The sequence below is a fragment of the Dermacentor andersoni genome, chromosome 1 (assembly GCF_023375885.2).
Source record: "Dermacentor andersoni chromosome 1, qqDerAnde1_hic_scaffold, whole genome shotgun sequence".
Taxonomy (NCBI): Eukaryota; Metazoa; Arthropoda; class Arachnida; order Ixodida; family Ixodidae; genus Dermacentor; species Dermacentor andersoni.
This window is the reverse complement of record NC_092814.1, coordinates 243,511,456-243,527,576: the sequence shown is the minus strand read 5'-3', so window position 1 is coordinate 243,527,576 and position 16,121 is coordinate 243,511,456. Positions and strand designations below refer to the sequence as shown.

At 41.5% G+C, this 16,121-nt stretch overlaps 1 protein-coding gene and 1 pseudogene across 2 annotated transcripts in view; both read left to right on the top strand.

The window, feature by feature from the left end:
• LOC126548010 (stomatin-like protein 1) overlaps positions 1-16,121 on the top strand; it is an 86,537-nt gene that overhangs the window by 29,183 nt on the left and 41,233 nt on the right. For both annotated transcript variants that reach the window (XM_050196087.3, XM_050196088.3), the window contains exon 6: positions 4,953-5,008. In XM_050196087.3, the coding sequence (XP_050052044.1) occupies positions 4,953-5,008 (56 nt within the window). The remainder of the gene's footprint in view (positions 1-4,952; positions 5,009-16,121) is intronic.
• Positions 11,238-12,602, top strand: LOC140215478 (uncharacterized; annotated as a pseudogene).

Below are 16,121 nucleotides of genomic sequence, written 5' to 3'. Positions count from 1 at the left end.
TGCATCTTTTCTGGCTTACCAAGCCAAGCTTCTTCACATGGTAAGAGTGGATTTTTTGGTATTGTAAAAGTGTAATATACTAATACAGCTCAACTTATTTTTCTCTTTACTGTCTCTAAGTTTTCATGCCAGAGCTTGATTTATATAGCATCTTTCATGAAGCTTTGCTTTCCTTAGCACAATGAGGAAAGCATCATTGAATATAATTAGCATGGACTTCTGGTCTGTGCGAGAACGTAAGCACTAAAACTTGGAAATTGTTAATCTTTTTGTCCAAACTACAGTTTTTTCTGTAGTGGTGTATAAATATGTAATTTTTTAAACCCATTACAATAGTGCCAGAAGTGAATTGAATATAGAATACTTTTCCAACAGTTTTTTAATAATGAACAGCATTTTTCACCATACATATAAAGTAATCACGTCTTAGCAACAGCTGAACCTAAGCAATTTCCATCATTGCACTGCATGTTATGAAGTGTAATTTAGTGAAAGCACAAATGGGAGCATTACAAATGAGACCAAAGTCACAGGAAAAGGGAGAGTTCAAGTGATCGGCAGTGTAGGCAGTCAATTGAAGCCTCAGCCTGGAGTCAACATTTCAACAGCTGCATTTGCCTGTCTAAGGGCAACGCTTGTTTTGCTTAGCAGTGTTTATATAAATGGAGCAGAACAAGTGCGCAGTTTTTTTGCATTCTGAGGGATATTCAGATCGTAGACGGTAATGTATTTTCAGAATGAAGTTTAGAAAAGCTGTCTTGGGGCAAGTTAGCACCTTTGTTTGCCATCGAGATTAAATCAAAATACGCATTGTCTGCTGTGATGGCAGAGTGAAAAACGCAGACTTCTTTTCTAGAGGGAATGCTTGTGGAAAAGTCGAGCCCACTTATAACAATGAGCTGCCATGGCACCACCAAGTTTTGTGTATGTTCTATGGCAGAATAAACCCTGCTGCATTATTGGGTATAACAATTGAATATGGCTACTGAGCATCTGCGACAAAAAAAAAGGAACTCAAAATACTTGAAAAAAAAGGGAAAATATTATGCGCACACCTTGGGCCTTTACCGCATTGCCAGCCTCTGGCACCTCTCTCCCATCTTTTTTCTACCCCTCTAAAACACAAGTCGACAGCACCAACGTCCATCGGTGCTATCGATTTGTGTTTCATTGAAGTGCACGACACCAGCATGAAGGTGCACACGCTAGCAGGGGCGGTGGGTTGAATTTTTTTTTTTTTTCAGTAGCCAAATTTATTGTTACAACCAATAGTGTGGCATGAGAACATTGTAGTCGGCAATTTACTTTACCATAGAACACATAAAAGTTCCCAGTGCTGCAGCTGCTCATTGTTACATCCAAGTGTTATTAAAGCTGGTAATGTTATAAGAGTGTTTGACTATACCTTTTGTCTAATTAAAATGTTTTGATGTCTATTTCCTCTCTTTCTTGTGCAAAATATTATTGACACTTGATTTTTTATCAGTGGGTTCATCTGTACATGTTGTCACTCCTCTATAATAAAATATTGCAACGAAGCATATACAGATTTTATCCAAATAGAACACACAGGCGCAGCGTTCGTAAGTAGTACCAGACTCTCTGCTGAGTGAAATTTGAATGTAAATGATCCTGATTTAGGCCAAAACGTCTGGCTGCCTGACCAATGCAGCATGCTATATGTACTGCTCAGGCTTTATGTCCACCACGGCCGAGATAAAATTTTCACAATTTTGCTTCAGTTTTACATTTGATTATGTACAATTGATAATGTAAAGTATTTGAAAACTATTTAAAAAATATTTGAATTTTCCAATAGCAGCTATTCAATTTGAGACCGAATCAAGTACTACAACATTCAATTCATTATTCGAAAGTTTTTATTATGTTCTTACCCCTAATTTTCTGGGTCGTATCTTGGATAGGACAATTATGAGTAACAAGCACCTTTGCAAGAAGGAGAACCGAGGCTCTCAGTTTTGTTAATCATGACCATATAAAGCCAACAGACAATGAAGCCAAGGAAAGCATCGGCGAAAGTAGCTTTAGTTGAAATTGAAATGATGAAAATAATAAAGAAAGGAAAATGCAAGTGGACGAAAAGATAATGTGTCGCCGGTGGGAGCCGAACCCACAACCTCCGCATTACATGTGCGTTGCACTATCAACTGTGCCTTGGTTAAGGCTATCAAACCCTGCCGCCAAAGCACAATTGGTAGTGCAACGCATGCATAATGAGGAGGTTTTGGGTTCGGCTCCCACCGGCGACACATTATCTTTTCGTCCACTTGCATTTCCCTTTCTTTATTATTTTCATCATTTCAATTTCAACTACAGCTACTTTCCCCGATGCTTTCCTTGGCTTCATTGTCTGTTGGCTTTATATGATCAAGCACCCTTACGGTTATACAATAAAAATTGTTATACATCACTGGTAATGTCTAAATGTTGAAGAGTGTGTAATCGGGCCAATAATCATGGATGCAGGTACTCAAGGGAGGGGAGACAAAGGGAGCAATCCGCCTTTTTCATTGCGCTGTGGCGCCATCTCACGATTAAAGCGAGGAATAAAATGGCAGGCAGCAAGTCGCGGCAGTGGCAATCGGGCCTGTTGTGTGGATCGCATAGCAGTGTTTACGTTGCGCTTATGCGCTGCATTCACTGTATCTATTTTACATCAAAAGATGTTTTCTGTGCAGCATGTGTCCCTACATCCCTACTAAGACATCTGTTCTACAGTTGAGGTAAATCAACCAAATAGGCCAGCTTTGATATGTAATGCGAGCTAAAGGATTTGCCTGTGAACAAATGAGGCATCGATAGTGTGAAAGTGGCATATGCAAGGACAAAAAGTTTAAGGGAGAAAGTTTATTCTGCAATGTCAATTGATTTGTACACTTACATCATGTAGAGGATTATTGCAGCAGTTTATGCCGTTGTAATAAAGCTGTGTGCACTGTCAATCACCACCCATGATCACTCCTGTCATGCAAAATGTGGATGCCCTCTCCTCTCCTACTTTGTCTGTTTGAGATAGCAGTTTTTTTTATCATAGTAGGTAATCTTTAGTTGAACTAGCAAATAACAAAGGGGTAATTTGGATACTGTCATGTGATTTGAGGAAGTTGAAGGCTCGAATAACAAGCGCAACCTTCCCATTCCTTTATTTCTGAATATTCTTTAATGACTCCTTTTGAGACTCTTGGCAACTTTGCAGCAAACTAGTATGCCACCAATGTGAGCAGGCCCATAGCCAGGAATTTCTGAGTAGAGTACTTAATTTTCAATAATTATTTCCGGTAAAAGGCAGCGTAAATGTATACTGTATATATATATTCTTTTTAGCTTTTTGTACGGCCATTCGGTCTCATTATAGTTGATAAAAATATAAAAATTAATTATTCAGAGCTAAAACTAAGAAACAAACAACGAAAAAAACAGTTTTATAGTGGTTTCTATGTAGCACAAAGCACTGTTCGGCAAGCTGGACATGAGCTGTCGCTGTATACATTTTTTTATTCGAGGTTTCGTGTCTGAGCAAAAATTTACATTTACACAAGGGCTTCCAAGTGTGTCTCTTCATACGCCTTTCCAGAAGCTATCTCTCACTGACCAACATGCACATTGTCACAAAGGTGTTAAAGGGCCAGTAAACAACCCACGGTATGAACATTTTTGACAAGCGGACAATTATCAACTACAGCGGGTGAGGCTTGGCGAGGCCTGGTGGCCTTGCACACCAACTTGTTCAGGTTGTACACACAAACGCAGCCCAGGGCTTCACCCCCTCCCCCCTGGCTATTAGCCTGAATGTGAGGCAGTGAAAGCTTTAAAGAGTAGAGAAGGATATGAGATGGAGGTGGAGGGTAACAGCCAGCAGGTTTGCACCTCCTCCCCTCCCCCTACCCCCTACCCCTGCATATGCCTAGGATGACATTATATTTTAAGATGTGAGTGTATTTCCTGTTAAACTACTGTTCTTGACACTTCACATGTTTTTAGCTGCCAGAACACCTGAGCAGTGCGCCACTGACTTGGAAATCATGCGAGCATTGAAGCTTTGTCATTCAAAAAAGGTAATGGCGAAAGAATGCAAAGATCTTTGTCATGCAAAGGCAGAGGCTGCAATGGAGCAGCATGAAGCTACAGTTGAAGTGTTGCAGGCCACAACTAAGTAGCAAAGTCAAAGAATAAACAATGGCCATTTATAGTGTACATCTGCTGCAAATTAACTTCAACCTTCGGTTCTGGAAAACTTTCGCCATGCCTTTAGTGTGTGTGATAGACTGTTGTGCTCACAAATAATATTGTTACTCATAAAAGTTACTCCAAAGTACTACTTGCAAGAAAATAATATAAATAACACCTTTGTGGGATTCTGACAGAAAATGTCTCACAGTGTGTTTTGTGAAAAATGGGAGGTTCTTTCAATGCAAATACCTGTAGAGAAATCATTGACTGATAGCATTCTTCAAATGTGGTCGCATTACATCTCTCGGGTGATAAGCCAAAATGTCTAGATTTTTCTCTTACTTTATTTTCGTACATGTGTGGTGGCTAGCAGAACCGCTAGCTGCCCACCAGTCAAATGTACCACTTTTTTCACTGTTGAGTATTTTGAAATTATCATGCACATAAATTTCAGTCTAAGCAAGTGCAAAGAAGCTTATTGCTATAATAAATATTTAAATTTACTGTGCATACATGCAAGCCTGATAACCAGATTTGTGCAAATTTTACCCTTTGGTGCATTGAAAAGAAAGGCTTGTAGTCTAAACACCTGTGTGCAATTTTTGGTATATTAACAAAATCAACTTTGCATTTTTGAAGTAGTAGTGCAAATTAGGTGCAATTTTTTTCTCCACCTAATTTTTTATTAATTTATACGTGGTGATGGGATGTGTATTCAGCACTATTTTTTCTTGTTGTGCCTCTCATTTTATTTGTTATAGACCAAGCTGAATGAAACAATCCTTCCATGGGGGCTGGAGGTCATCAAGGTTACTCTGTAAGTGTGCTTTACTCTACGCAGCTGTAAATTGTGATATCTTCATTGTGGTTATTTATTTGGTTGTTTGTTTTTCAGAATTGATAAGCATAAGTTGCTGTCACTGAACATCACGAAAATGAAAGAATGGATATCAGTCGCACAAGTAAACCAGAAAAATCAGTACCTGGCATACAGTTTTTAGCCAACCAAAAGCAAGAATGTAGCTGTAATGTTGACTCGGCTTTTAACAAGGCATCTGCCTACAGTGAGAACCAAAATAGTACACTTTCAGACACATGTAAACAATAGTAATTACATTCATAGGTGAATTTGCAATATCTGTTTATTTAAATCAGCATAATGCTGTCAAAACAAAAGTGTTGTTATGATGCATGCATTTGTATGAAAAATCATTACTGAACTCTGGGAACTAGTTGTACCTGCTGTCCCAGTTGTGAAACGAAGGTGGTATGTTGAGTACATGCCCCTTGAAAAAATAGTGGAGTATTAAAAGGCAGAAGTAAAAATGCAAGAAAATGAAAAGAATGAAAAATAATATGTAGTACAAGTCCTAAAAGTGAAAAAAATGTTGGCTAAGAGAATCCGCACCTTTATTATATTGAACGAGCCACATATTAACTTGTGAGACCCAGGAAATGGTTCAGTTGTGCACCTAGTGCCTTGGGCTCCACACATTGATGATCCTTACTACTGTAGCTTTCTAAGTATACATTTGACTTTTAAAAATTAAATCTTCATAGGACCAATGAAATTGATCAAATTACCTGGTCGGTTGAAATTATAATGAGGAAGAAAAAAAAACATCCAGACACACTGCTGCTTCAATTCGTAGTATTTACTTGATTTTAACATGGCCCAGGTCTAGCATGCACCAAGTTTTTATGGGTCCATAGTAGAAAACAGTGTGTACTGATCTCTAACCCACGTTCGATTTTATAACAAAAGAGATAAGAATAGTATGCCTTTGATACTGGCAATTGGAAATATGAAACGTGTAGAGTTTGCCTTCTTATAATGGAAATTTATTTACATCTAATGTTCATTGTCATCAGTCTCGTACAGCATTTTATCACTGTTCATGCACCACAACATGTCACCCTCCTCGTGAATTACATTTGGTACTGTGCATTTTTCAAACCGCTCCGCTACAATCGCAAACAGGATGGTGGCCCACTCCTACACTAACAACTTTGCCAGTTAGTTCTGTGGCACTTACAGGATCAGGACCACCGAAAACATGGGGCGCAACTGTCTGGCCACAAACTTATCTTTTGAATGGGCTTTCGTAATTGAAGCCTCAAAGCAATGCCATTGTTGCCATCCTACACGAAAACTTAAGCTTCCATCTTGTGATGGCAGTGGCAATGACACTTGCTCTGAGGATAAGCTGTTGCTAACATCACGAACGTGGTTTCTGTCTCGTGTCCAATTGTAACACTCAGGCAATTTTCTGACCAGTTTTCTTGATAAAAAAAAAAATGTTCGCATTAGAAGCGAGTAAATACATAATCACTCATTATGAGCTGTTGTTTTCACCTTGACATCTGCTAAGGGCAGCCTGGAAATCACTGTTTTAGATGGGATGTAATGTGTCTTCAATGCATCCACTGTACCCTAGCAGCACCAAAACAAACACTGCAGCCATTGGAGTCACGATTGATGACACTATTGGTACAGTGGCTAGAATGGAAAAGTGTGACGAGCGGCATGCAGTGCCTAAAGGGTGCATTGAAGCCGCCTGCAGGGAGCCGCGAGGGGGGAGGGGGCGCGGGCTGATGTTTTCATGTCAGCATGCGTGGGATGTCTAAGTACCGATATTAAGGGTTTCGGGAATGGTGCTGAAGTTATCCTATTAGGTGACATGGATGCCCACATACAGGATTTAGATGGCTATACCGACAACAACGTGATGTCAATGCTAGATCTTTGTGAGCAACATAACCTTGTTAGTGTGAATACATGGCCTAAGTGTGATGGGCAGACCACATGGGAAGTGGGAAACCGGCAATCAACAATTGATTACTGTTTGATGACAGAAGGAATTCATGATAAGTTGAGAGAAATGGTCGTTGATGAGGAAGGGTATAGCAGCATAGGGAGTGACCATAAACACATCATTTTGAAAATGTGATATGTAGTTGGGAAAGAGAGCAAGGAGTGCGAAATAGCCATTCCAAATTTGAGCGCTGAACAAATAACAAATATAGTCACTAGAGTCGAGGAAGAACTTGGCAAATGGCCAAGTAAAGAGTGGGAATATGGTGAGCTTCTAAGTGTAATAACGACAGAAATACGGAAAGAGAAACAACATGTTCGTTGGAAATGAAAAAAGAAACCAAAAAGCTGGTGGAACAAGGAGATACGAGAAGCGATCGGCGAACGACAGAAAGCATCTCGAGAGCACAGGCAGGCAAAGAAGGCGCAGTTGTCACAGGATGAAGTAACTAGTAAATGGGAAATATACCGGGAGAAAAAGTCTATGGTTCAAATACTGGTGCAAGCAAAATTAAAAGGTAAAAGTGAACGTTGGTTGTCAGGAATACGTGAGGAAAAGAAGGCCGCACCTAGAATATTTTGGAACCACATAAACTTATTAGGCAGGAAGTCTGGAACGATACAACAACATAGCCTAGACAAAGATGAAAACAAACTGGAAGGGGACGCAGCATTGAATTACATCCGAAAAATAACAGCCAAATCTTTGTAAGGCAATGATGAGGTTTTACTTGAGGAAAAAGAATAGTATGAAAGAGAACCAGATGGAAAAGGAGTTGGTGCTGACAAATTTCAACTGGAAGAAAGCTGAAGAGAAAATTCCTAAGCGCACAGCCACAGGGCTAGATGAGGTTCCCGTTAGGCTGATTGATGAACTAGGTCCAAAAAGTAAAGAAGCTTTGTTGAAAGCAGTAGAAAAATGTTTAAAAGATAGGTGCATACCAGGCAGTTGGTGACAAAGTAGAATGAGTTTAATTTATGAAGGTAAGGTGGAGAAAGATAGAATTCACTTAATAGACTGTTGACCATTACAATGGTAATATACAGGTCAGCAATGCAGGCAATTAAATTAAAGCTGCAAGCATGGGCAGAGAATAATGGCATTTTGGGAGAACTTCAGAATGGCTTTAGAATAGGTAGGCATTTGGATGATAACTTATTTGTCCTTACTCAGTCTATTGAAATATCCAGAGCAGAAAGGAGGCCGTTATATGTGACTTATTTGGACATTTCAGGAGCGTATGACAACGCAGACCGCAACATTTTCTGGGATAATCTGGAAGGGGAAGGTTTGGGTGACTATCGTATATAGCTTTTGAGAGAGATTTACCTAGAAAGTACTGTTTGCGTTGAATGGGAAGGGATGATGAGCGAGGAGAAAGTTGATCTCAACAAGGGACTGAGGCAGGGGCGCCCTTTATCCCCACTGCTGTTTATGATGTACATGGTGAGGATGGAAAGGGCGCTAGAGGAAAGTAATATTGGGTTTAATCTCTCATACAAACAGGTGGGTACAGTAGTGAAGCAGCAGCTTCCAGGTTTGTTTTATGTGGACAACATTGTGTTGCTAGCTAACAAGCTAAGTGATATGGAACGTCTGGTTAATATCTGTGGACAGGAAGGCGAGAATTTAGGTCTGAAATTTAGTGTTAAAAAATCGGGTGTTATGCTATTCGATGAACACAGTGAACAGACAGTGTCAATACATGGCCAGGAAATGCCTAACTTAAAAGAATATAAACACCTTGGTATATGGGTAAACGAAGGCAATAGATACTTATATGGAAACACAAGAAAAAACAACAGCAAAGGGGAAGAGAAATGTGGCCATAATGAAACACATAGCTCTTGGGGATACAATAGGTACGAGGTGCTCTGGGGTATTTGGAAAGTTGTAATGGTTCCAGTACTTACATTTCGAAATGCAGTTGTTTGCTTGAAATCAGGGCTACTATGAGGACTCGATGGCAACCAAAGGTCAGTGGGACACCTCTCATTGGGCACTCATGGGAAGACTACAAATGAAGCTGTGTAGGGTGATATGGGCTGGCTGGACAAGCTTTGAAGCGAGAGAAGCTCGCAGTGAAATTGATTATAAAAAGCAACTGAGGAATATGGAAGAAATAAATGGGCTGGGAGGGTTTTCAAGTATTTGTAATGGAAAAACATTGATTCACTGTGCAGGAAAAGAACTAGGAAGCTTACCAGCTAGTATGCAAACTGTATATTGACCAATGTGGCAACAAAGAACATCAAGCGGAAAGTCAGAGAGTCTGAGATAATCTCATAGGTGGCGGTTATGGAAAAGAAACCTGCTATGAGCAATTACTTAAGAGGAAAAAATGAAATTAGGAAAGAAACAATTCATGATAACTCAAAGGGAAGCTCATTACTTTTCGAAGCGAGATGAGGATGCCTTAGAGCACGCACTTATAAAGCAAGATATAAGAAGGAAGAAGAAGCGTGTGCTTGCTGCGGTAAAGCTAGGGAAACGATGGAGCATGTTTTATTAGAATGTGAAGGTATTTGCCCAGCGGTCGATTTAGGCATCTCTGGCCTCCTTGAAGCCCTTGGGTTCAGCGAAAGCAGGGGAAAGGTAAACATGTGTGCAGTAGAGATTAGTAAACGGTGATTGAAAGATTGGTGGAAAAAAAAGTAGGGAAACGACAAACAACAGAGGCACGCAAAAACAAAGTTCACAATAGAGGTTCAGAAAGTTTAGTTATGGGAATTCATAGCGAAGTTTTTTTTTTTTTTACTCTTTTTTTTTTCCTTCTTTAACATATGTAGGACATTAGGCAATATAATAACAAGAGCTTAGTGGGACAACCCACCACCCTGTTCTAAAGGGGATGCTCATAGCATCCATCCATCCACGTCGCCTGGTGCGAGTCACACTGGCTCTGCGGCTTCAGTAACGCCACACGCCCTGACCTGTGGGAAGTAGCGCTCGTTTCCATTTCTGCTGCTGCAAGTGTGTATGTGTACTCATGGTAGGAAAACAGAGTTATTGTTTCATGCCTGGATTCATGACGGGCTAAAAGTCATCCAAAAAGAAACTGTCGTTATTTGGCGTTCTGAAAGACGATGCCATGTTTGCACAGTGGCGGAGAGCGATCCCAAGTGCTGACAAGCAGCTCAAGGGGAACTCCACTGTGTGCGAGTTGCACTTTGACAAAAGATATATCTCCCGGCACTTTGTGCACACCGTGAACGGCGAAATCATCTGCATTGATAGGGGTAGGCCTCTGTTGCTTCCAGGAGCTGTGCCTACGCAGTTTACTAATCTCCCGCATTACCTGTCGAAGAAACTGCCAGCAAGCAGGAAACGCGCAGCAAGGAGTGCAGCCCCAGCTCAATCCAGCAAGAAAAGTGCCAGACCGTTAGCCTGTGGGTATTGAGATCGAAGACCCCTTGTCCTCAATTTTGCCCCTGACTGTGGCTTACAGTGCGTGTCAGATTGTGCAGGATAAGCGCGTCTTGTGTGCAGATAAGTTAGTTCTATTTTCACAGGGGGTGAGCTCTGTGATGGAAGACGTTTTCGTCAGGGAGTGTAGCAGCAGGATGTAGCATGTGATGACCCTGCATTGCTTCTCAGAAAAGTTGATGCCATGAGCATTTCTCCAGGTGCTGGCACTGTACTCGAGTGTTCATTTGTGGTTGGCAATAAGAAGCTTATGCTTTCGGGCACGGCCATATTGAGCCAGAAATGCCAGGGGGTCTCCACGGATGGCAAGGCATGCATTACGTGCGAGCATTTACGGAAAGCTCTTCTTAACCGAAGGTCAAGAAAACAGCGCAGCTTGACCGAAGCAACAGCAATTCCAAAGCATAGAAGAGCGCACGCACAAGCCACTTGTCAGCTGAAAGCCAAGCTGTTACTTTATGCTAAAACTATTGAGAAACTGGAGAGACAAAGTGCAGAACTTCAAGAGGGCATCCTCGCAGACCCGTTACAAGCCCTTCCACCGAAGCAAAGACTTGCTGTTATGCAATGCTTTCAAACCGCTCGCCGCAAATCAACAAAAGGTATGCAGTACAATCCGGTTTGGTTGCTGGATTGCGTAATAATGTGAATTAAAAGCCCAAGGCTCTACGAGCATGTCTGGCAAGAAGGCATACTCATTCTACCAAGCAGAAGCTCTTTGAAGGTGCACATTTGGAAATACAAGAGTGGGCTTCCGGCTTCAACCCTGCTATTATCACAGGGATTGCAAGACAAACAAAATCCATGGAGGAATTCAAATGCCACAGTGGCCTGATTGTGGACGAAATAAATCTGTCAGAGTTCATGAATGTTGGCGCAGAAGGGAAAGTGGAAGGCCTGGTGGACTTGGAAAGCAACAAGCATCTTCCCAGCAGTCAAGGCCTCGTGATCATGTTTCCGCCTCTCACTGCTTCCTGGCACCAGATACTCAGAGTTTTCACTTCCAGGGGAAATGTGAAAGCTGCGCTTTTCTTCAAGATTTCAATAGAAGCCGTGTTGCTCACAGAAAAGGCTGGTCTGAAGGTGGATTATATCATGGCGGATGGAGCTTCATGGAGCTTCAGTGCCTTTTTGAGATTTCTGCCTCCTCGACGTCCACAAAGCCATCTGCACCACATCCTGTTGACACTGGAAGATGCCTCTTCTTAATTTTGGATTTTTCGCACCTGATAAAATGTGTTCGAAATGGCCTTCTTAAAGCAAAGTACAAAACAACTGAAGGTTCTGTTTACGTTGACAACATTAGAGCAGCACACAAATAGGGTAAGTGTCCACTTACCCTTAAAGGGATGCCACTGTTACTCACATGAGCCCTAACATTGAAAAGATGAAGGTAAACCTTGCATTTCACCTTTTCAGTCCGCAGGTACTTCGTGGCCTGTTTTTCTACAAGAAGCAAATAAAGGAGCACTAGGGTGACCCCGCACCAACTCAAGCCTTTGTTCTGCTGATGTGGAAGCTAGTAAAAGCAATGACAGCATGGATTCCATCTGAAGGGCTGAAACCTGACTCTGCACATGAAAGGCACATCAAGGTTGTGTTAGACTACCTAAATCGATGGGATGCTCATGCGGAAACTTCACCAGCCAGATATGTTTCAGCAAGCACTGCTGAGGGGCTAAGGGTCACCCTTCAGGCTACGCTTGACCTGTACCTTCATGAGAAGCTTGGCTTTAAGTACCTGCTGACGTGCTGGCTGAGCCAAGACTTCCTCAAGAAATTGTTTGGTATCATTAGACAATTTTTTGGTTGCAACAACCATCCCACTCCTACCCAGTTCTTGCTCACCGTGAACTGCCTTAGTTTTTAGGACTTGGTCAGAGCTCCCAGCAGTGGCAACTGTGAAGGAGGCGATCTGACATTTCTCCTCAGTAGTGAGGCTGCAAGCCATGAACTGGATGCATTGCTGGACAGTGGGTAGGTTAAAGAAGCTTTTCCTGTGATAAAGAAGTCCGCAATGCTCTCCGACCATGAGTACACTGAAAGATGAGTGATTCGCAGCTAGTCTTCTACATGGCAGGGAATGTTGCATGCAAAACAATCCTGAAGACTGCGTGCAAGGAATGCTTCGATGAGCTCCTTGTTTCTGCCGACGAAGCCACCGAATAGCTGGCGATGTTCACCAAGTTCTGCGACAATACTCTTCTGAGAAGCTCTTCTCTTGTGTAGACGCCCTTGAAACTACTTTTTCGATGTGGTTCAGTTACACGAAGCTGCACAGTGACAGCTTGGAACAGCTTGTCTCCTGCCTGCAAAAAGTGATGTCGTACTAGGCTGTGCACAGCATGGCCTCAGCCTTACCAACCAGGTTACAAAATTCTGTTTGGTCACCCGTTTGCACTTCTACATGAAGGCACTCAACAAAGAGAGAGCATCTCTTTATCGGAGCTTAACTTGGCAGAGGCTGGCAACGGTCTGTTTGAACTGCTTGTGAACTATTTAAACAAAATATTTTTTGTTCTCGTCAAAAAAAAGAAAAGAAACAGCTCAGGTGCATCTCATAGCAAAATATCATCGATGACTGAGAATGGTTTGTTCTAAACGGATTCTAAGATACTCTTCAAAAAATGAGTTGTTTGCGTAAGCAGTGGGTTGAAAATAAAATGTTTGCTTCCGAGTTACCCATGGGAATTTTCTTGCTTTGCGTTCGATAACCGGATAAAGCAAGCTGCGTTCTACCATCGGCACGCACTCAGTCGAATTATTACCTCGGCGCCTTTTAATTCATAAGGGGTAATGCTACTCTATAGAAATTTGCGGCCATGAACGAACAAGAATATATATATCGCAAAGCTTTCTTATTTGTTATTACGTGTTGGACTGCGCACGCAGATGATCGCATTCAATGCAGCACCCCTGCACTGCGGCTGCTAGCCACTGTTGTGGCCGACGTGTAAGCGTGTGGCAGCGCCCCCTGGCAGTTTCCTCCCAATGCGTCACGCGTGAGCCAGCACGTTCATCACACTTTCCAATTTTAGCCACTGTACCATTGGGGTCAGATGCTTGCATGCTGACCAGCCAAGTTCGAGTTGTCTAATGAGGGTCAATTTCTGGATTGATATAACTAAAGTGCTGGCCCATTAAAATGTATGGCCACTGGCCGGGGCCATTGGTTGAGATTAAATTAACCAAAGATTTGAATAATGGAAGTATACTTATGGCTTTCAGATGACTCCAACCAAAAAAAGTAGTTGACAGTCACTTTAGCACATGCTAAAGAGGATGAAGGCGAAAGCCTGTGTGCTCATGAGGCATTAATTAAATTACTTGACATTCTTATTCGAATGCAGTGTTACTTCCTGTTACGTACTTGTTTTCTGCCACCAACGGTTGTCGGTTCGAGTGCCTTAATTAACAGTATCTTAATTATATTTGCCTTAATCAACACCAAAGGTCGCGGGTTTAACCATCAATGGTGGCACCATCAGTTTTGGTGCCATTAAATTTTGCTCCCACCAAAGGTCAAGGGTTTGAGTGCCTTAATTAACTTTGCCTTAATTAACACCAAAGGTCAAGCGCTTGACTCCCACCAAGGGTCGTGGGTTCGAGTGCAGTAATTAACATCAACGGTCATGGGTACAACTCCAACCAAAAATAATGGGTTCGAGTGTCTTAATTACTATATATTAATTATCTGTGCCTAACTTAACTTTGCTTTAATTAACACCAAAGGTAGTGGGTTCGACCATCAATGGTGACACCATCAATTTTGGTGCCATTTAATTTGGTCCCACCAAAGGCTGAGGGTTTGACTCCTTCCAAAGTTCATCGGTTCGAGTGCCTTAAATAACTTTCCTTATTTAACACCAAAGGTTGGAGGTTCAACTCCCACCCTCGCCCACCTCAGCAACACAAGAACGATGTCAATGCGTTCTCCAGACAGAGAAACCTCTCCCATAGCCGAACACTGAGAAGACACGGACCATGAAATTCTTAGAACTGAGACCAAGCAACAAAAGTGACAGCTTAAACCATTCCAAAGAAAACTTACCATCAGGCTATACTCACAATGTAAACACAGAAACATCTCAGACTGTGCCCAGCCTACCACCCTTCAGTAGCCAAAAAGAATTCAACACCCCCCCTCCCCCACCTTGACCAGGAAAGCTTAAAAGTTGCGCCTCGACATCCCCGTCGTCACTCCCTCCTGAAGAAGAAGCCAAGTTGGTTCCGAAACGTTGGGAAAATAACCTTATTTTTTGGTTGGAGCCACTTGAAAGTCATAATTAATTAATCCAACCAGACAGGCAATTCTGTCAAGATGTTTAGCCTCAAGTCTATATGGAACTCTAATGTATTCATTTTTCTTTGCACACATTTGGTTTGCCATGACACTACAGAATACCTGACAACACATCACACCATATGATTACGCATTTGGGCGCCATATGCAGATACCAGCACCAACAGATAGGGGGCATGCAGAGAGATTTAGAGCATTGGAGAACTACATCATCAGCTGCTTCCTAGAGCTCTACTTCACCATGCTTCATGCTCAGCTATGCAAGCACCATCCAGTGCTTGCGTGTTAAGCTGCAGTGGTCTCATGTATGTCTTCTACAATTTATCACATTTTTTGATGATGTGATGGCTGCACTTTTTCTTTATTGAAATAGCTAATAGAATCAGTTTCCATGGGTAGCTGTGTGCATGAAGTCAGTTCCAAGCATAACATTCTTATGTTCGTGTTTGATGATCCAGTAAGTGCCATTTTCTCGAGACACAGCCAACCAAATTAGTAATAGTAGAGTGAGAGAAATAGGATTTCTTAAAGTGCTCTAGGTTTAACATAGTAACATAACATAACATTTAATATAACTTTCTGCTAGCGGCCCTCTCACCTGCCAGCTTTTCACATGCAAACTAATCCATGGCACGTGCAGTGTGGAGTAGCTAGCTAGCTAGATGGCAGAAAGGGTAGTGCTAATGATAAGATTTTTAAAAATAATCTGTGGCAGATCTCATAATTCTAATTCTTAAACTGGATTACACAAAAAGGCAAACAATATTTGCAGAAAAAAACAAAATATGTAATTAACTAATTAACGAAATTGCACTATTATGTTTATAACTAATTACTTGACGGCATATATTGCAATATATTGTTATGGAGCAGTGGGGCGTAGTGTGACTATGAACAAAGATGACGATTTGGCAAAGCGAGCGTGCAGGTGTTTCGGGCAGCCATCTTGTGCATCCAGAGTTGCTGCAGTTTGTAAATCCCTGTAACTACGCCTTCGCTTGACTATTTCTACCCCGTGGCAATATTAATTGTACCCAGTGAATTCTCAATGCATATCCATTTGGAATAAATTCTCAGGATGAAACCAGTTTCGAGATAATCATTTCCATAGTGCACAAGAAAGTACGCTGGCATTCCAGTAACTTTTATAGTTCAGTGTATAAAACAGTGTTTTTTTTAATAATTGGGGCAACAGTGCATTCTTACCGCAAGTTTGACAGTGCATATCTCAAAACCCGTGCCATCTTCAGAATTCGTTACAAGTTGATATGCCTTGCAAACTCACCCATTATAATTTGTAAGTTGCAACATGTGCTGTAATGTAATTTGTGAAGAACTTAATGAATTTTTTTTTATTTAGTCCATTAGGAATTTGGATTTTTCAT